The 18,874-nt window shown below is 44.9% G+C and overlaps 3 protein-coding genes and 1 long non-coding RNA gene across 8 annotated transcripts in view; 1 reads left to right on the top strand and 3 right to left on the bottom strand.

Annotated features, from left to right (window-relative positions):
- Positions 1–154: 154 nt before the first annotated feature.
- Positions 155–3,707, bottom strand: LOC148395138 (uncharacterized). Its single transcript, XM_088380699.1, has 6 exons — positions 3,561–3,707; positions 2,393–2,717; positions 2,254–2,313; positions 1,606–1,977; positions 1,180–1,522; positions 155–960 (listed from the first exon to the last, which is right to left on the bottom strand). Exons 1-6 carry the CDS (start codon positions 3,666–3,668, stop codon positions 417–419), a joined length of 1,752 nt encoding a protein of 583 aa, XP_088236825.1. The 5' UTR covers positions 3,669–3,707; the 3' UTR covers positions 155–416.
- Positions 2,007–17,291, top strand: LOC148395136 (uncharacterized). The gene is made up of 3 exons (XR_015859411.1): positions 2,007–2,188; positions 16,309–16,560; positions 16,727–17,291. It is a non-coding gene; the product is annotated as an uncharacterized LOC148395136 (long non-coding RNA).
- On the bottom strand, positions 3,666–8,489 carry LOC148395137 (uncharacterized). The gene is made up of 5 exons (XM_088380692.1): positions 7,962–8,489; positions 7,474–7,796; positions 7,121–7,190; positions 5,998–6,431; positions 3,666–5,489 (listed from the first exon to the last, which is right to left on the bottom strand). Exons 1-5 carry the CDS (start codon positions 8,326–8,328, stop codon positions 4,317–4,319), a joined length of 2,367 nt encoding a protein of 788 aa, XP_088236818.1. The 5' UTR covers positions 8,329–8,489; the 3' UTR covers positions 3,666–4,316.
- Positions 10,243–18,874, bottom strand: part of sptbn4b (spectrin, beta, non-erythrocytic 4b) — a 31,304-nt gene continuing 22,672 nt past the window's right edge. The window contains exons 32-44 of one of the 5 annotated variants that reach the window (XM_088380680.1): positions 18,574–18,819; positions 18,156–18,290; positions 17,844–18,088; positions 17,347–17,485; positions 16,717–16,801; positions 16,333–16,529; positions 15,533–15,868; positions 14,634–15,103; positions 14,309–14,369; positions 13,843–14,099; positions 12,736–12,906; positions 12,209–12,251; positions 10,243–12,127 (exon numbers count right to left, since the gene is read on the bottom strand). In XM_088380680.1, the coding sequence (XP_088236806.1) occupies positions 11,831–12,127; positions 12,209–12,251; positions 12,736–12,906; positions 13,843–14,099; positions 14,309–14,369; positions 14,634–15,103; positions 15,533–15,868; positions 16,333–16,529; positions 16,717–16,801; positions 17,347–17,485; positions 17,844–18,088; positions 18,156–18,290; positions 18,574–18,819 (2,682 nt within the window). In that variant the 3' untranslated portion in view covers positions 10,243–11,830. Of the gene's footprint in view, positions 12,128–12,208; positions 12,252–12,735; positions 12,912–13,022; positions 13,188–13,842; positions 14,100–14,308; positions 14,370–14,633; positions 15,104–15,532; positions 15,869–16,332; positions 16,530–16,716; positions 16,802–17,346; positions 17,486–17,843; positions 18,089–18,155; positions 18,291–18,573; positions 18,820–18,874 lie in introns of those variants that run through there. The other 4 variants (XM_088380681.1, XM_088380683.1, XM_088380682.1 and 1 more) reach the window with 4 other exon arrangements.

The following is an 18,874-nucleotide window of genomic DNA, read 5'->3' as shown; positions in this document are numbered from 1 at the left end:
AAGCGATTCATGGGTATTTCAGTACTTCCCAATTGCGTTTCAAAATAAGAGTACACGCTTCGATGGTGCCTTGACATATTTGTTCCATGACCCAGGCCTTGTAACTCATTTTCAACTCATCGTTCCCCAATGAAATAAATGGAAATATCATTAGTCAGTTCCAGCTCCCAAAAAAAAAGCAGATTTTAATAACAAAAATAGAATTGTAATATATTCTGCTTTATAAAAACACTTAAGTACAACATATAGCATGTAAATATTTGACCACATTTTCTGCTTCACTTCAATGGAGATTGTGCTGCTCTTTCTGGTTTGCCTGCCTTGGCCACTGAGGGGGCATGACTGCATGCCGGGTACATTAGTTGTTATGGAAAAATATCAAATTTTCCTGAATTGTGTCAAATTATCCTTGGGAGTCAAGATGTTAGCGATGTCTTCACCAGATCCTTGCCAGCACACTTGTGTTTCTTTAGCTGCCTGGAGTCGGAAAAGCCGATTCCACAAGCAGCGCAGGAGTATGGCCGCTCACCCGTATGCACCTGCATGTGGAACTTGACATGTCCGAGTTGGCGGAATCTGACGCCGCACACCTCGCACTCGTACGGCTTCTCGCCCGTATGGATCCTGAGGTGTCTCTGGTAGTTGGTGTAAACACAGAATGCCTTTCCACACTGCTCGCAAGCATGCGGTTTCTCGCCCGTGTGCCGTAGCCGGTGCGACTTGAGCGCATGGTGGATGATGAAGGTCTTGCCACACACGTCACAGGCATACGGCCGCTCGCCTGAGTGCGTACGGAGGTGGTAGTCAAAGGTTGTCTTGTAGAGGAAGGCTTTGCCGCAAACGTCACACGTGAACGGGGTCCCGCTTGTGTGGAGCAGCTCGTGTTTTTTGAGCGCCGCCTCGGAGTCAAACGCACGTCGGCACGTCTTGCAGGCAAACGCTGCCAACTCCATGGTGGTCCTGTTGTTAAGAATTAAAATTAGTAAAATAGCAAAGACAGAAGTGCCCTAACTTTTCATACACAGAAAAATCCTATGACGCCACTACTGTAGCGAAACAATTTCAAACTACAAATGTGTTTAACATAAAATTATTTATGAATGTGCAGTGTTGGTCATGGGTTTAAGGGGGGTGGAGGCCAAAGGGAAGCAATCTACGATAGGATGAATTTTCCTTCACCTGTCACGTTTAAAGATGACGGTACGCTTTCGCCGCGCCCGGACTTTCCGCCGCCCTTCCTGCATGTCTGCTTCACTGCCCTCCTGGTGCGCAACTTTTTGGTGCTTCTTTAGCTGCCAGTTGTACAGGAAGGTCTTGCCACACAAGTCACACATGAAAGATTTGGTGGCACCGTGGAGCAGCATGTGAGCCTTCAGCTTGTCCTGGACGAAGCTGGCGCCGCACACGTGGCACTTGAATGGTCGCTCGCCCGTGTGGATGCGGGCGTGCCGCTTGAGATTCTGCTGCAGTGTGAAGTTGGCACCACATGTTTCGCAGGTGAACGCCTTACCCTGTGAGACGTCTAAAAAAAAATAAAAGAGGAATAAATTATTGAATTCATCCCATTTAATCTTAGCTCATTCACTCGGGACATTCGGCATGTACCAGGGGTGAAGGGCTGTGCGTCGTCGCCATGTACCGACTCGTGTGCCTTGAGTAGTTTTTTGTTCTTGAAGGTCTTGTCGCAGATTGGACACATGAAGGACTGAAGTGTTTTCTCCTTGTGACGCAGCAGGTGGCGTTCCAGCGCAGCGCTGCGTCGGAAGATCCTGGGACACTGGTGGCAAGTCAGAGGCTCCTTATGACTGTCCAAGTGCTTCTTGAGGTGGAGCTGACGGCTGAAGCTCTTCTTGCACACATCGCATGTAAAAACCTTCTTATTGACTTCAGATTGCAAAGGATTGTTGGAGTCTGTGGACAGCATCACGATGTCGTCCCCTGCGATGTCGTCCCCTGCGATGTCATCCCCTGCGTTGTCTGTAGATGACAGTTGGACGCATCAGATTCTTACACAATGGCTATCTAGTAAGTCCTGTATGACATTTATTCAGTCAAGTGAAGCACAAGCCACACATTACATAAAACAATCGAATTACAACCTCTAACAGAAGTGAAAAGCAATGGCACTTTCAGAAAAGCACACTTCAGTGTTGTCTTTGTATGACCCAATTAGATGTGTGGCATCAAGGTAGGTGGATGCATCACATTTATTGAGGAAATATAATAATTAGTCAGAAAAGTTGATGATCTTACCTTGTCTACTGACTGCTGATGACTCAGCTTCACAATTCAAGCCCTCCATTGTAGATTTGTCTAAAGGGATCATTTTACTTTTTAAATGGTTAATATTCAGACAGTACCATCACAGCTGAGCATATTATACTATACACACCTTTGCATATGATTACGGCTGATGTGGATTCAGCATCATCCTTTGCCCACTCATCCGATTTCACTAAAACCCCGTAAGGCTTCAGGGTGAAGACCCATCCTGTCTGCTCATTGAGCACGGGACATCCACTCAACACGTTCTCCCTCCATATTGTGATGACGTCAAAGTCTTCCGTGACTGCCTTCAGCTGGCACTCCAGCTCGCTTACTTTGTTCTGAAGCATCAGTTTTTCCTTATTGGTGCTGTCAAATAGCTGCTGGTAAACACTGTTGATCTTTCTGCTTGCCTCCCGAGCCAGGAGCTCCACCATTTTGTCAATTCCTGCCTGTTCGGAGCAGTTACAAACATATTAACATGTAATTTTCTGCATATAAAATTTTGATACGGATTTTATCAAAAAACATGGAATCTGACATGATTTGTTTTTGAGGGCCACATAAAATTATCCGTGGGCCAGATCTGGCACCAGGGCTTTCAGTTTGATACCTGTGGATTAAACGTGTGTCTCAGAAAAGCATGGAAAACACGCTTTTATATGTGAAACAGTATTCGTTTTAGAAGACTGTGTTTCTATATAATTTTAGCTTAGCTGAAGATCAGGTTATATTTTACGACAAATTTCTGGAGAACTCCCAAAAGTGGTTAGTTTGGTTTTTACACCCCACTGTACTCGGGTGTCGTCCTCCAAGTCTCTAGGCGGCGCTACTGCTACTAGGCCGCGACACAAATAGAACGTAAACAGAGAGCTGGCCGTCAGAAACACACAATGGCATCTGTGAAAGTCATGCTGAAAACAAAAAACAAAAAAAAAATACTAAGTGACAATAAAACGAAGGGAAAAGAAGAAATATATACATGCGCAGTATATATGAAGAGATTTCTAGCTAGCGCTTCAATTCGTTTAATATAGCACCAAATGCTAACAGTTAACCAAAGTTTAACAGTCATAATTTTTACAGTAGGAATCGAGACACACAAGCTAAACCATTGAAACTATTAACCCCAATCACACCAAACAATACAGTAGCCACACAACCGCAACACAACATAACGTCTTTGGTAACTTTAGCTTGTCAAGCTAAGTGAGAAGGCTCCAGGTTATTGCATTCAGCTGTAACATCTCTGTAAAACCCCTACTCTCCCGAACGCAATAAAAATTAAAGTTTACCTTGGCGGAATGATCTTCTATGACATTTCCCGTTAAATTCAGAGCATATCTAATAAGCGTCTCCAAAATGGCGTTAGTTTGGGAGTAAAACACTAAACTTTCAGACATGGTATATGGAATTTATTGTAGATTCTCTCTCAAACAAGATCTTCGGTTAGTTCGCAAACTGAACCCAACAGGAAGGTCGTTAGACTTGAGGATTTCAAAATAAAGGTTCCCAACTTTCAAAATAAAAGTTCTTTTGTACATTCTCCAAAACATACTCAACTAGCAATATTATAAATCATACTCTTGTATTATACTAAAATATTTAAAACAGTAAGAGTTCTTTTTTTTAAATGAAAAATACATTAAGAAAATAGTACATTTGTCGTTTTTGGATTATTAATGCCAGTTTCATGCAACACACACATTTTCAAGGGAATATGAGACTATTTAAATCTAGATTTAGGACCTTTTCAGAATGTCAAATCTATTCTTTAAACTATCTGGGGTGACAGTCCTCAGTGGTAGAGTGGTTGTCTCCAACCCCGAGGATGTGATTTCACGCCTCAACCCTTGTAACCATGTCAAGTTAGATTCTTCCATTTTGTTTGCAGATATTTCATTACTTTTTTGATACTAATATAGTTTTTCAAATTTTTACAGAATGGGCCTCCTGTCGAATTGTTATTTTAGGGGAAAAAATCTGTTTAATTTCCATAAAAGAAAAACGTGTTGCACATTATTTTCCTATATTTCCAGCTTGTAAAGCTTTTATGCCAACAATGCAGGGACGACAGTTCCGTCACAGCTGTGCTTCTTGAGCTGCCTGGAGTCGGAGAATCCACGTCCGCATGTCTGGCACGAGTAGAGCTTCTGGCCCGTGTGCACCTGCAAGTGTGACTTGAGCTGGTTGGACTGGTGGAACTTGCGATGGCAATAGGCGCACTCGAAGGGCTTCTCTCCCGTGTGGATGCGCAGATGACGGTAGAAGTTTCCGTCGGTGCGAAAGTCCTTACCGCACTGCTCGCACTTGTATGGCTTCTCACCCGTGTGGATGCGCTCGTGCTGCTTGAGGCTACCGGCGTGAATGAATCCCTTGCCGCACACTTCGCACACAAAGGGCTTCTCGCCCGAGTGCGAACGCTGGTGTGAGCGGAACGAGTACTTGTTGTGGAAGGCCTTGCCGCACAAAGCGCAGGAGAACTCCTTATGCTCGCTGTGGCCCTTCTCGTGGAGCTTGAGCGAGCAGGCCGCACTGAAGCTGGCCAGGCAGATTTTGCAGCTGTACGGCTTGACAAGAAGCTTGTTCCTCTGCCTCGGAGGGAACGCCTTGGGTTTGTCGTCCGCCTTGGTGTGTACGTATTTCTGGTGGATCTGCAGGCGGCAGTTGAAGAGGAAGGTTTTTCCGCACAGGTCGCACATGAAAGGCTTCCGGGCTCCGTGCACCAGCATGTGCGACTTGAGCTTGTTGTTATCCGAGAAGCTCTTGCCGCAATCCTTGCAGGTGAAAGGCTTCTCGCCGGTGTGGATGCGCAGGTGTCGCTTCAAATTGTTGTTAAGGCTGAAGCGGGCGCCGCATACGTGGCAGGTGAACGGTTTCTCGCCCGTGTGCACCACGCTGTGCCGTTTGAGTGCCGTCCCGGTGCGGTACGAGCGTCCGCACACACCGCACACGAACGGCGTGATGCCGGTGTGCTTGCGCTTGTGCACGGTTAACGAGTGGGCGTACTTGAAACTCTCTTCGCACATGTTGCACTTGTACTTCTTGGCGTTGGTGTGAACCATTTGGTGGAAACGCAGCGTGTCCTTGCTCTTGAACTCCTTGCCGCAGGTAGCGCAGCTGAAGGGGCGCTCCTCCGAGTGCACCACCATGTGACCGCGCAACTGCACCGCCGTCTTGCAGGTCTTGTTGCACAGCGTGCACTGGAGTGGCTCCTTCCACTTCTGAATACAATACAAGACCAAGTAAAATATTTAATTTTTTTCTTTTTTTTCCCATACTTTAGTGCACACATGGCACCAGTTTTGTCAGCAATAAGTATATCGTGAACACAATTTAGTCATCTGTGCTCCCAAATGACTGGCAACAATTTACTATTTAACGGTCAAAAATTTATATTTTGGTTACATGCGACACCAATCTTGTTGCCCGAATGTGGTATGATGTGGCCAGAATTAAGTCACTTGTGACCAGTGTAATATTTTTTGGCCGCAAATTTGTCGAGTACATTATTGGGGGCAGAAGTTTGTCACAACAAATTAATATATAGGGTCACAAATTTGTGGCCACTAAATATGGCTACTTTGTGAAACAAAATCAGTATTTTATGGCTGCAATGTACAGTATGTGCAACACACAAAATTAAGGTTGCAACTAAAGATTATTGCAAAATTGCAAGATCTGGAATACAATGTTGGTGTTGCTTTTAGCTTAGCACAGTAATGGCTTCACCTGGTGGCGCAGCAGGTGGTTCTCCAGAGAGCGTTCTACACGAAAGGTCTTGCCGCACTGCTCGCAGGCGAAAGGCTTTGGCTCGGCCAGTGGCTGATGGCGCTTCAGGTGGTTCTGTAGAGACTCCTCCTTGCGGTAGGAGCGCTTGCAGCGTGGGCACGGGAAGGGTAGCTGTGTCTTGGACACCGCCTGGTGGCTCAGCTCATGGTCCTCCAGATACTTCTTCTCCGGGAAGCTCTCGTCGCACTGCTGGCACGGGAAGGGCTGCTTGTGGAGCGCCGCATGCTTCTTCAGGTCGGCCTTCCAGTAGAAGGCGGCGTCACATTGATCACATGCAAAGCGCTTCACGTTCCGCCGTGCCTTCTTCCTCGGGTTATCTTCGTCTTCGCCAGAGTCTCTTTCGTCGTCGCTTATGTCGATGGACGTTGAGAGAGCTTGAAGGGACAGAAGCCAACACCTTTATTTACAAAGGAGAAACTTGTCTGCTAATGGTTCAAACACAACATAACCTCATGAATCCAACACTGCTGTTTGAAAGTTTGAATTTTGAAAAAGAACAGAATCATTTGCTCCAGGCTACAATTTTCATACAAGTGTTAAAAGAAGTAAATCACGATTAATGTTAAAAGGTCAACAATAAAAACAGTAACCTTTACAAAATATGCTTATTATATTTTAAATATTTATATTAGATATATATTTTTTATATTGTTTTATTAACACTTGCATTTTGGTCTATTATTATTTTCTGCTAATATTCCATATTTGTGTAATGTTTTGCACATTTTTCCATTTTTTTGCAAATATTTTTTGCATATATTTCGTTGACCGTTTTTTTTTTTCTATTTTCCAATGTTCATATTTGTGACTGCTTATTTTATGGTATTATTGTCATAATATTTGATAATTCTGTTGTATAACAATGGAATAGTTTTGAATTATTAGTTATTTTCAAAATGTCTAATTTTCTTTTCTTTTTGGGTGGGTCTAAGATGGTATTTAAATAATATTTTAGTCATTTACTCAGTAGAAATTTAAAGACCTTGTACCTGTTGGAATTCTAAATTGTCCAGGTCTATAGGTTCAATTTTAACATGGCCAGCCGGGAAATCTTAATCTTTACCCATTTCCACTTTGAAACTTGGCTTCCTTGTTCTTTTCGGTCTTCCTGATGAAGATTCTTCCACTGAGCCCTGCCAGACAAACCAAATACAAAATATTTGTTTTCTTCATTATGTTGCCAAACAGATTAACAAACTAATTATCTCATCAAGACCTGTAATTTGTCATAGAATTTGGTTCCATGTGGTTAGTTGCAATCTATTTTTTTTTTTTTTTTTTATTTCTTTACTGGTGAACTTTGACCTCATGTTGGCACGTCCAAACCTCTGAAGAAGCTACATGATGAAAATCAAATATGTTGCTGCTGATGTATACGTGTCAAAGGTTGAAAAGCAACTGTCGAAGACGGCAAACCTGTTTTTGTGCCTGTTCCTGCGCCAACTCCTGACTGTTAAGAGAACAGGAATTGGGACTTGGAGCATCTTGAGGTGAGGACACAAGTTGGGGGTCATGATGCACCACGAGCGATTCTTCTGTTGTCTCCTGTACAGCAGACCCTCCATCTTCCACAATAAGCACGGCACCGAGCTCGCTGACCTTCATCGCTTGGGCAACTTTGGACCGTGGGTCCATTTTAGGACTCCGGTCCGCCTCGTCACTAACTACTTCCGAGACATTCAAACTGGATTCTGTGTCAGCGAAGGTCTGGTTGACGGAGACTGACGACAGTGAGACTTCTGTGTTCATTCGCAGAGAGAAATATAACATGGCATATATTTAAATTTGTTCTCAATTCATTACAAAAGATTACAAGTTAAGTAAGTTAACTTCGAGTAAATACGCAAACTAAACCATTCAGGCCTAGTGTGTGATGGGCATTTTTGTATTATGCCGAGTCTTGCCTCCTGCCGCAGCCCCTCCATCGCTGATGCTCTTGATCTCCTTCTCCAGCAGCTCCATGTCTCTGCCGAGTTGTCCTACCCGGACGTTCAGCTCCTGTTCCAGCTGTCCGGCCTTCCTCTGCATCACGTCCTCCAGCTGCTCCACTTTGGCCTTTAGCGTCTCGTTCTCGTCGCATAACTCGGCGAATACTCGCTGGAGCTGAGCCAGCAGATTGCGCTCGATCTCCCGCAGGTCGCCAATGAGGCTGAGCTCTTCTAACACCGAATTGGGCGCTTGTTTCTCCCATTCGCTCCTGAAGACCGACACAGTGGCTCGGAAAGCGATATCGACCATCGACACCACCTCGCTGTCGAACCTCACCCCCATGTTTGTGGCAACTGTACACCGAACCGACTATTAAAAGATACATAAATCGAGAATACGTCAGTATTGGGATAACATTGGGTTGATGTTACTTCTCCAAGTCGACTGCTGACACTGGCGGACTGTGGGTCTCTATTAATCTTCCGGGTTTTTTTTCGCTTCCGGTTCGTTTTTCTTCTATCGTTTCCTGTTTCCGCCCCTAGCTGGACTTCTTTCGAAGGGATTTTTTAAAATTGCTTTAACAATTCCACTCTCACCCCCAAACAATGATAAAACACATAACGCACAAATCAAAAATATTTTCTTTTGGTTTTTGTACTCAGTTTGTGTGCAAAGTTAAGTATGGTCACGTGCAAGTAGTAACAACAACAACAACAATAATAATAATAATAATAATAATAATAATAATAATAATAATAATAATAATATTAAAAGAGGTTCTTAACATCATTATATTAATAAAAAGTCCCAAGGACCCAAGTTCAAATACAATGAGGCCATTTTGGCATGATGGAGCCGTTTGAGGGAAATTCCAGGGCTTAGAAAAACTCCTAAGAAATTCCACATAATTAGCTCTGATTATAAGCAGACATTCTCGACAAAATTCAAGGATTTCGCCATGAAAACAGGAGTCAAATAATGCTCAAGTAGACAGTCAATGAGTAAGACATCGTGGCAGAAGTGAGGAACGTGTTTTTATTCCATGACTGTCTCCTAATTGTTGCTAGAGACATCCCTCAAAGCCGCTAAGAAAGCATAACATCGCAAAGACAAACATATTACCCCACCACTAACTGCTGGCCTGCTGGGTGAGAGGCCTGATACTGAGATCCCCCGCCTCCCCCCCCCCCCCCCCCCCAAACACCCACAACACTCAACACACACAAAAAAAACAAAAACATAGGGTTCATGAACCGCCGCAGTAATAGTTCACTGGGCAAGATGCAGACAGCGGTGCGCTCCGATGGGCTGTGGGTGTCGAACACAGGCGAACGTGTGTGCAGCATCCCAAGCACTCAGCCGGGTTAGATGCAGATGGGATGCGGCGAAGGTGGGCCACGAGGAAGAAGGCAAGGTTGGACCTCTCCCTGAGGGCAGTCTTTAAGTAGAGGGTGCAGCACACTGGCAAGTGTTGAGGTACTGCAGACATCAGCCAGGTGGTCCAACGCAGTAGCAGAGCTGGTTGGTAAAGCCGATGTGGGACTGCAGACATCGGTCAGGTAGTCAACTGTGTCAACGCAGATAGCAAAGATGGCCGGAAAAGCCTGGTGGGTTGCGGAAGGCTGGTCCTGACAGAGGCGTGCAGCTATCCTGACGGCTAGGGCCGGACTCAGGAAGCACACGTTGAGGTGGACGGGCCAGAGGGTGGCTTGGGTGGTCCTGGCCGTAGAGCGTGCAGCCCTGAAGGCTCTGAAAGCCTGACTCGGGGGGTGCACGCCGAGGCGCGGGCGGAAGGTTCCGGGTGGCGCCAAGCAGATGGGCAGGAACGCATGTGACGTTTTGAGCTTGACTGACCATCATCCTGTGGGCGGACGATCGTGACGGAGCAGGCAGCCCGGCCGCTTCTTGAGAACCTCCAATGGAGAAAATGCGCAGCTGGTCCTCGTGAAGGTCTTTGGCAAATGGCAGGAATTAATCTGTTGGCCTCATATTGTAGTGGGCCGACATCACGTCGGGGTCACCAATGTGGCAGAAGTGAGGAGCACGTCTTTATTCCATGACTGTCTGCCAACAATTGTGGCTCGAGACAATTCATCAAAGCAACAAAGTGAGCATGACATTACAAAGGACAAACACATCATCCCACCCCTAACTGCTGGGTGAGGCCTGGTATTGAGGTCTGCCACAACATTGTTAAAAACAATCAAATGGGAATTTGTTTTGAATATACATTTAGTCTAGAGGCATGAAACAAAATAGATTTTTTGCTTTTATTTTTTTCAACATGTGATTTCACACCGAATCAGACATGCAAAGTCATAAGGTGTGACAGCTGAAGCGCTTCTGGTCTGCCATACATTCATTCATCCATCCATTCAGTCATTCATCCAACATTGTTTACTCTCTGCTGACGTTTCCAGTGGATTGGAACCTTGCACGCATCTGGAAGACATTTGAGCACCCCAAACACACGCTTACAACACTGTAAGAAACCTGAGAGTTATGGACAGACGTTCACATCAACCAGATTCCTTTTGGGTGGGAACATAAAAAAAGGAAAGAAAACGAGATTTGGATGATTTTAGTGGGGTGATGATGAATGATATCAGTTTGGCATAGAGGGCTTCCTTCACTAAAAGACAAATGTGTTCGATATAATAGCAGTGAGTTTAAAAAAGTGGTTTGCATCTGTGTGGCATAACAGTTCACATGTGCCAGATGTTAGTCCAGAAGAGTCTAGAAATTTCATGGAACAACTAGAGGGTCTTTAGAGAATGTCTATTTCATCTGGAGTCTTGAAAGATTTTTTTTAATCAATTTGAGATTCTTTAGATCAACTGGAACACTGTCAAAGACTTTGTGGACCAATTGGAAAGTTTTAAAAGAAGTTAGGATCAACTGAAGAGCCTTGTAGAGATTTTTTAAACAAGCAAAGAGTTTTAAGTGACAAACCAAGAGGAGTCCAACTTCAAAATAGATTATTCCATCTCAAGAAATATTATTTATATTAAATTACTGAACCATCAAGGAGATTTTTTAGACTCTTCAAAAATCCCTGAAAGACCTTTTGGACTAACTCTAGAATCTTCAGATGGTTTTGACCAACTGTATTACATCCCAGAAATGCAAACCTTTTCAAGCATTTTTCACTTTCTACTGTTTTTCTTTTTTTCAACAGCTTAAATTAATTTTTTACTTAACTTTCTTCAAGGAATGACAAGTTTAATACATTATTTTATCTGACGTTTATTTGGATTCAAAGTGTTGTCGATAAATTTGCTAAGACTGAAATAAAAGCGATTATAAGAATTTAAGCAGCAAACATTATCGTGCTGTATGTTGTGTTTTCGACAGGTTTCGTTCAAGGTTGCAAACGGTCGCAAAGTTGCCCGCCAGACATTCGCCAATAGTGCTAATTTTCGTCACCAGTTCCACAAGAAAAACTGTTTGCAACTGTTAGCAAACATTTAAGAACCCCGACGAAATTCCAACGTTACTATGTGCGCAAACCCTCAGAGCTCAGTGAGATACAGGCTTTACTTACTTTCTTAATTCCACTGCTATTACTCTGAACTTTACATGCCCACACACACGCACGCACGCACACACACGCACACACACACAGCTCATATAAGAAATCAGAAAAGGAACAGCGCGAGCTACTTGATACTCTATCTCAGAAGCAGCAATCATCATCCTGCTCCACTTCCCTGCACAGCCAGTGGGGGGAGAGGGGCGATACCGCTTCGACACATTAGGAGAAGAAAAAGTCAGTTCAAAGAGTTCTTCCTTCCTGTGTCATTTTGCATCTTTGCGCTTCCACGTGGGAAGCGATGAGAAGACATCACTTTTTCTTACTGGACTTCTCTGAGCGTTTGGCTTCTGCCTTTCCACTGCGCTCCGAGCGCTCCCCCCTGTCTTTGTCCCGTCCCCTGTCCTTTTCTTTGTCCTTTTCTACCTTTTCTGCCTTCTCAGCTCGGTCCGATCGCTCGCCCCCGCGCTCCGAGCCAGCTTTGCTGCCGTCGCGCCGTGTGCCCTCGTCAGTGGATGAGGTAGTTGCTTGGGGCTGGCCCCACTTGGCCATCTCCTCGTGTTCCGAGATGCTGCTGCCAATGTTGCTCACCCACGTCTTCAGGTCGTCCTGACACCACCACATACACAAGTTACATGTCAATTTCCATCACGTTCCGCAGCTGCATTAAAAATTACAAGAATGACTTACCTCGTCTTTCGCGTGGAATAAAAATTCACTGCCATCCTTTGTCCTGCGAGTACAGTAAACAATTCAGTGTTATTTATTTTATATTCTACTTTTATTCTCGATTGAATTCAATTGGGGAGTCTTCAGAAGAAAATGGCCCTACGGAAGAGTCTTTAGAAAATCAAAGTCTCAAGAGACTTTTTAGACCAAGGGTCTTTGGGTCATTTTTTCAGACCAAATTAGGAGTCGTTTAAGCTTCAAGATTCTGAGAGACTTATTGGACAAACCAAAATGTCTTCAGAATAAAAGAGTCCATGGAGACTCTTCAGCAACTTAAGACCAAGTACCTTCAGAGACCTTTTTAGACAAACTGAATTCTTTGAAGGCTTTTTAGAATACTTGACAAATTTGATCAAGAGAAGACAATTAAGATCAGCTAAAGAGTCTGAAGGGATTTTTTCTGAAGATCCTTCAGTTGGTGAGTCTTTAGAGGCAATTAGGAGTTAAAAGTTCCAATCTACAGCATGAGGATGAGAACGAGCTCTTACTTGAGTGTAAAGACGTTCTTTTTTTTCTTGTATCCATTGGTGACATCACAATGGCAGTGTGCGAGGTTGAGCATCGGCTCGTTGTTGTACGCCGTGGCGGTGTTCTTGGCGTCCTTGTAGAAGCCCAGCTCGCCTTTGTTCAGTATGCAGTACAAATTCACCCAAGACCTGCTGAGGTGGGAAGGTGGTGGGTGTGGGGTTGAGGGAAAAGGGAGGGAAGGGGGTGGAGATGTGAAGAGTTAGGGGAGTCTGCACAGTACCTGCTGCTAAGCTTACACCTCACTCACCTGAGCTTACAGGTAGGTGGGTGAGAAGAACCAACACCAACAAGGGAGGAGAAAAAACACTGCAGAACAACACAAGACGGACGCCAATGGGGGAACATGCAGGGTGGAGGGATGGGGGGCTACATACAGGTTGGGTGAAGCAGGGGGAGCTTAAATAGGACTTACCTTAGAGGTGATGAAGGGGGCGGCAGCCAGCAGCAGCAATGATTGAAACAAACAGTATAAAAGTTTGGTTAAATGAAAGTTGATTAACAGAATAGTCTTAAGAGACTTTTATGACCAAAGAATTCCTGAATATAAAAAGGGCTTGGAGATTTTTTAAAGTCAATTTCACAACCTTTTTGGAAATGTGTGAACACTGTCTGACCCCAAATGGAAAGTCTTTAGACAGAGTTTAGACTAATGCAGGAAGGACTATTCAAAATCATTTTAGACCAACTTGAATCTTGAGGGCCTTTTTGATCAACTAGAGAGTCTTAAGAGACTTTGTGGACCAACTGAAGAGTCTTTAGAGATTGTGTAGTCTATAAAGACCTTTTAGATCAACTCAAGAGAATTAAGAGCATTTTTGGATCAGCTGGAGAGTCGGGTGTTTTTTAGACCAACCAAAAAGTCTCATCGTCTTCAGAAACTCTGTGTACTGGCGGAAGAGCTTTTTTTCCATCAACTTAAGAGAGTCTTTAGTCTCGACCACCTTGTGGTCGAAACTATAGAGAAATTACTTTTCTGCTAGATAGGTTTGATGTGTAAGACCACCTGTGATGAACTGCAGTGTTGTCAGGCATGTCCTGCATCAGGCATCAGGATCCAGAAGACCCACCTGTTGGTGCTCTTTTTCAAGGTCTCAATGTCCAGCTTGCGGAAAAGGAAGCCCTCGTGGTGTGCGCTGTGTGCGGGTGGCTGGGGGGTCGCGGGGCCACTCTGGGATGGAGCCGAGCGGGATCGCCGCGTGGTCTCTCCTGGCTCTTTGGGTCGCGGCCGGCGCCTGGGTTTGGGTCTGTCCCTGGCTCGAGGCCGATCAGGACGGGAAGACTTTTCTGGGATGCCATTTGGCAGGCGGGGAACCTCGCCTCTGGCCTTGAGGGGGGCACAGATAGGAAAATGTAAATATTTTATTCATACACACAGCTTTGTTCAGAATCAGTTATCACTACATTGGTTGTCTAATAGCATAAAAAAGTCATCACGCCACATACGCGTCAAAATATTTTTTCAGCACATTGACGTCGCACGTGTACATACAATACCAATGGAAAACAAAATCGGAATTTGTGTAAATTTCCTACCAGTGCTGCTTCTCTCTCCTGAAGCTGCTCCACTATTTCCGCCATGGTGGTTCTCCTCTCTCTGTGGCAAGAAAAGCACACTAAGCAAGATGGCTGCTGTCTTTATGTAATAAATACAATCATGAGCAAAAGACAAGTTTCCACAGAACACCTCCATTGGCTATATGCACAATTGTGTATCCGCAATAAAATGATTATACATTGATTTGACTTTAGTCATAATGGTCCTTTGAAGGAACCCAAAGTGCTGAAAATGAGTTTGACACACCTGAAAATGGGCATCTTGGTGTTGGAAAAGTGATTGTCCTTAAAACAAACATCTCACCCGCCTCCTGAGCGTCTGTCAGAATGTTCCTTTCCAGTGTCGTGCTCGCTGGATTCCTGCCTCTCAAGCCGGTGCCGGTCTCGCTCTCTCCTCCGGCCCTCGTGGCTTCCGTGTCCTTCCTGCTCGCTGGAGGTCTGCCTCTCCAAGGTCCGCCGTTCCCGCCGCTCGGCGTGTTCTCGCCACACCTCCTGAGGAAGCTCGTTTTTGCGGGCCTGAATCAGTTGCTCGCCGGATAGCTGAGGCTGGACCTGCGGCTCGGGGTTAGTCCTGGAGGCCCTGGGACCTCGGTTAGGCTCCTGAAGGACCACCTCAGCCATCACGGCCACCTCGGCTCTCTCTGTCATCATCTCTCTGCCTTTCTCCCGGGTCTTCTCCAACCGGCTGGCAACCAGAAGCGGCGTCACTGCGTCGCCCAGGTGTTTGATTTTAGGTTGGCGGAGGTACGGAGATGGCTTGGCATCCACTTCGAGCTGACAAAAGATAAATGGAATGATTCAAAGTCAACAAAATCATTGAAAAAATATTCTTTTTTTAAAATAAATAGTGAAAACAATATTTTGTTTATGTGTCAATAACAAATAGTATTTTCCGTACACAAAATATCTATCCAGCCTTCAGTCCATCTAACGTCAAGCATTTCAAAAAAAAAAAATTCCACTAACAATAACTCTATAACTATCTTTAAATCCATACTTCTATTTAACTGGCTGTCTATCCAAAGGCTCATCCTTCCATCCATTTTTCTCTTATCTCTTCTATCGAACCTTAAGCATTTTCAAAAACATGAACATAAAAACCTAGTAAACGCACCCTAAAGGCAAATTCAAATGAGCAAATTCAAAATATAAAAAGTCGAAGTAAAAAGTTAAAAGTAGTGAAAAACGGCAAAGTATACACACCTTGGGCTGAAGTTGATCCACCTTCCTGCTGCTATCTCGCGCCTGATTGGCTGAGACCAACATGGCGGCCGTAGCTACGGACAAGATGGACGAATGGGCAGGATGTACGGGATGTCGGACCCCCGATGGCGACGGCGTCGGTGTGGCTGGCGAGGGGGAGGGTGGCGTGCTGGCCTCGTTCTGCTCATAGATGGTCTGTCTCATGACGGGGGAGAGGGGCAGGCGGGGGAGGCTAGAAGGGAGAGCCGGGGAGGCATCCTGGGGATCCAGGAAGACTTTACGGCCCAGCAGAGGGGTTGCAGGTTGTTTACTTTGCTCCGCTTTCAGCTTCTCCACCTGCGTGAACAACACCTTAACATCTACTAGGGACATGACGGTAGGGCTTAAAACCCTAACTTGATCCCTGCAATCCCCCAAACAAACCCAGGATTGACCCCATACTTTGTCTTAAAGCTCTGACCCTTGCTTGAAACTACAATTGAAACCTGACACCCGAGTCTGAAGCACAAACCAGGCTTGAAACCCTAATTTGAAACCCTAGTATGAAAACAAAATTTGAAACTCCGTTTTTGGACTCAAGCTTGAAAGCTTAATGCTAACGACTTTAAAATGACATGAAAATCTCATTCGAAAACAAAATCCAACTTGTAAATTTTGAACTGTGACTTGACACCCTACTTTTAAACTTTAACTCTGTCTTGAAACCCCAATTTGACAATCCTGCCTTGAAACCCAAATAAAAAATCCTGACTTTGACTCCTCACTCTAACGTTCAGAACAGGTCTACAGGAAAAAAGTACCGTGGTGAGCCGTCTGAGCGAGCTAAATCGTTCCTCCCAGGTGGCGGCGGCTTTGCGAAAGGCTTCATGTCTGCGAATGAGCTGCTCCACTTCATCCACGCTTGCTCCCAGCTCCTTGCTGCTGACCAGCGGTTCCTGCGCCGCCAGCCACGCCTCCGCCACTACCGCTTCCTGAGCGAACTGGTGAACCTCCAACACTGCACGGACAACGTTTGAGGCCACCATACTGTGAGTACGGTACATTGTTACATGTACACGTGTGTCGTATTGAATCAACACGGAAGCATTCTTTCCATAAATGACGACGACTGGTCGATGTCATGAGTTGACAACTGTGTCCTACGAGACTAAACGCTTCCCATAATGTACTGTACTTGTGCTTACGTTGCTGCAGTGCCTCCCAATGCTTGTCCCACTTCACAGATAGCTCATGTTGCTTAGCAACCACCTTGTCCAGCTTCTCCTTGATCTGCACTCAAAAATCATCAGTGTTATCATCATCATCATCATCATCAGTGTAACCTTTATTATGTGAAAGTTTGCACTTTGGGTGGAAGCAGGGTACAATGTACTATGTTGTCACATTATGTCACACTAATGTCACGTGATGATGTGATAGAATGTCCCGCTAAGGTCACACTGTCATGGTATAACGTCGTAGACGTAGGGTGTACAGCCATCTATCCATTTCAGCCTCCCAAAATACCACCACAAGTTTTTCCTATGTTGCATATTTGTAATCCAGAAAGACAGCCATGTATGTGTGTAATACATATAAGAAAAACAATAAAAGACACACACATGCACATCATTTTCTTTTCACTTCACTCAAGCAACTCTCAACATAAAACAAAAAATAATAATTGTAACTAGAAAAATGCAAGTGAATGTACTATTATATAAATGTTTGATGCCATTTTTGCTCAGTAGTGTGCCCTGATATTTTTGTCATACAAAACGTGGCAAAAATAAAAGTTGAGAAATCTTGAGTATGTATGAGTATTGAGTTGAGACCTGGTGAGCTGCCGGGTTTCTAGCCGCCAGCAGCATCTTTCCCATGTCGATACATTCCATCACACTATGACTGCGAGCGTCCACCTCATTCCTCAGACCCTGGTGATAGTTCATCAGAACCTCCACAGATGACACATCCCTGAACATATCAGTACAACGTCACATGATTACCAGAATTTGAAATGGTGGCATTTTGCTCCTAAAGTTTCAGACAGTGTAAGTCAATTTTTAACTAAAATGTGCTGATCCCAAAATCCCAAAGCAAAACCTTAACCCTAATTTGAAACCCTCAGCCTTGTTTATAACCCTAATTTAGGCGTGAAACACATTTCAAAACCCCAAATCTGTCTTTAAACCCTAATTTGAGGTCTAACACTTGTTTGCAACCCTAACCCACCCTAACCCAAGCTTGAAATCCTAATCACAACCACTGTGGGTTCAGAATTAACACAAATAATTATTAAAACACTATCAAAGGGTGCCGCACGCATATGTACCTCGGCTTCTCCCCCGTGTCGATCTGGCAGAGGATGGAGTCCATCCACATGATCTGATCGCGGGCCAGGCTCAAGAACCTGAGTTTGTCCGTCTCTGTGGTGATCTGCAGCCGACATTCCTCGCAGGAGGTGAGCAGCTCCTTCCAGCACTGCATGACTTGGTGCTCGCGGCAGGCGATGGCTTCCGCCTTCTCGCCGGCGTACACGGTCCTTAGCTGGGCAGCACTCTCTTGCAGCTGACGCACCTGACGGACCACAATGCCTTTAGAAGTTCTTTACCTGTTCAGATCAGGGGTGACAAAGATGCCGTACCTGTGTGACCAGTAGCTGGATGTCCTGCTCGAAGCCCTGCAGCAGCCTCTGCAGCGTGCTGGGGTTGGCAGTGCTGCTCTGACGGATGCGCACCTCTGGTAATCGGCGGTGTTTGTCATCAATTTGAGAAAGAACCTGGAAAGCACGTAAGCACAAGCTGCTGATTTTTTTTTAATAATAAGACATTTAAAGACGATTAAAGACATTCAAAGACAACAACTTTTTTATACTTCTCTAACATTTTAATACTATAAAAAATTGGAAGAATTTTGAAAATGTCTTCACAGAAATTTTTAAGAACATCAGATTTTTCTGGACTTTTTAAGTGTGTGTTTCTTGGATGTTCACTCAAAGTTCTCACATTAGGGCGTCAGTCCAACCATTCTTTCGTATGACTTGAGCAGCGCAGCTAGCTCACCTCTCTGCAGTCCGTGAAGAATTTGTGCAGCTGGTGCGAGGCAGCCAGCATTTGCGCTCTTGTCTCCATCAACTCCAGCAGTTCAGCCCACGACTCGTTGACGGCGTCCTTCCATTCTGCGATGACAGCGGCCTCAGCATGGCCGTAATCGATAAGCTCGTCCACCATCTGGTTGACAGCCGTCACGCGATCCTGACCCGTTCTGCCCGTCTCTGATGCAAACTCCGTGAACTTTTCCTGGAGCAACTAAAACATATTTGACATTTGTGTTTTTTTTAAGAGTGCCTTTTTGCCAAATTAC

Source organism: Syngnathus floridae, chromosome 7 (genome assembly GCF_059516105.1).
Source record: "Syngnathus floridae isolate MCC-2025c chromosome 7, RoL_Sflo_1.0, whole genome shotgun sequence".
NCBI classification, from domain to species: Eukaryota; Metazoa; Chordata; class Actinopteri; order Syngnathiformes; family Syngnathidae; genus Syngnathus; species Syngnathus floridae.
This window is presented reverse-complemented; position numbering and strand designations above follow the sequence as displayed.

What these genes read in the sequence shown, in the direction of transcription:
- LOC148395138 (XM_088380699.1), bottom strand. Translation starts at nt 3,668, where the DNA reads ATGTCTGAAAGTTTAGTGTTTTACTCCCAAACTAACGCCATTTTGGAG. An exon ending in AGCCGTAATCATATGCAAAG is followed by an intron (nt 2,314 to 2,392) that starts GTGTGTATAGTA and finishes TGATCCCTTTAG; the next exon opens with ACAAATCTACAATGGAGGGC. An exon ending in GTCATCTTTAAACGTGACAG is followed by an intron (nt 961 to 1,179) that starts GTGAAGGAAAAT and finishes TCTTAACAACAG; the next exon opens with GACCACCATGGAGTTGGCAG.
- LOC148395137 (XM_088380692.1), bottom strand. Translation starts at nt 8,328, where the DNA reads ATGGGGGTGAGGTTCGACAGCGAGGTGGTGTCGATGGTCGATATCGCT. An exon ending in AGGAACAGGCACAAAAACAG is followed by an intron (nt 7,191 to 7,473) that starts GTTTGCCGTCTT and finishes TTTGTCTGGCAG; the next exon opens with GGCTCAGTGGAAGAATCTTC. An exon ending in AAGTTTCAAAGTGGAAATGG is followed by an intron (nt 6,432 to 7,120) that starts GTAAAGATTAAG and finishes TGTCCCTTCAAG; the next exon opens with CTCTCTCAACGTCCATCGAC.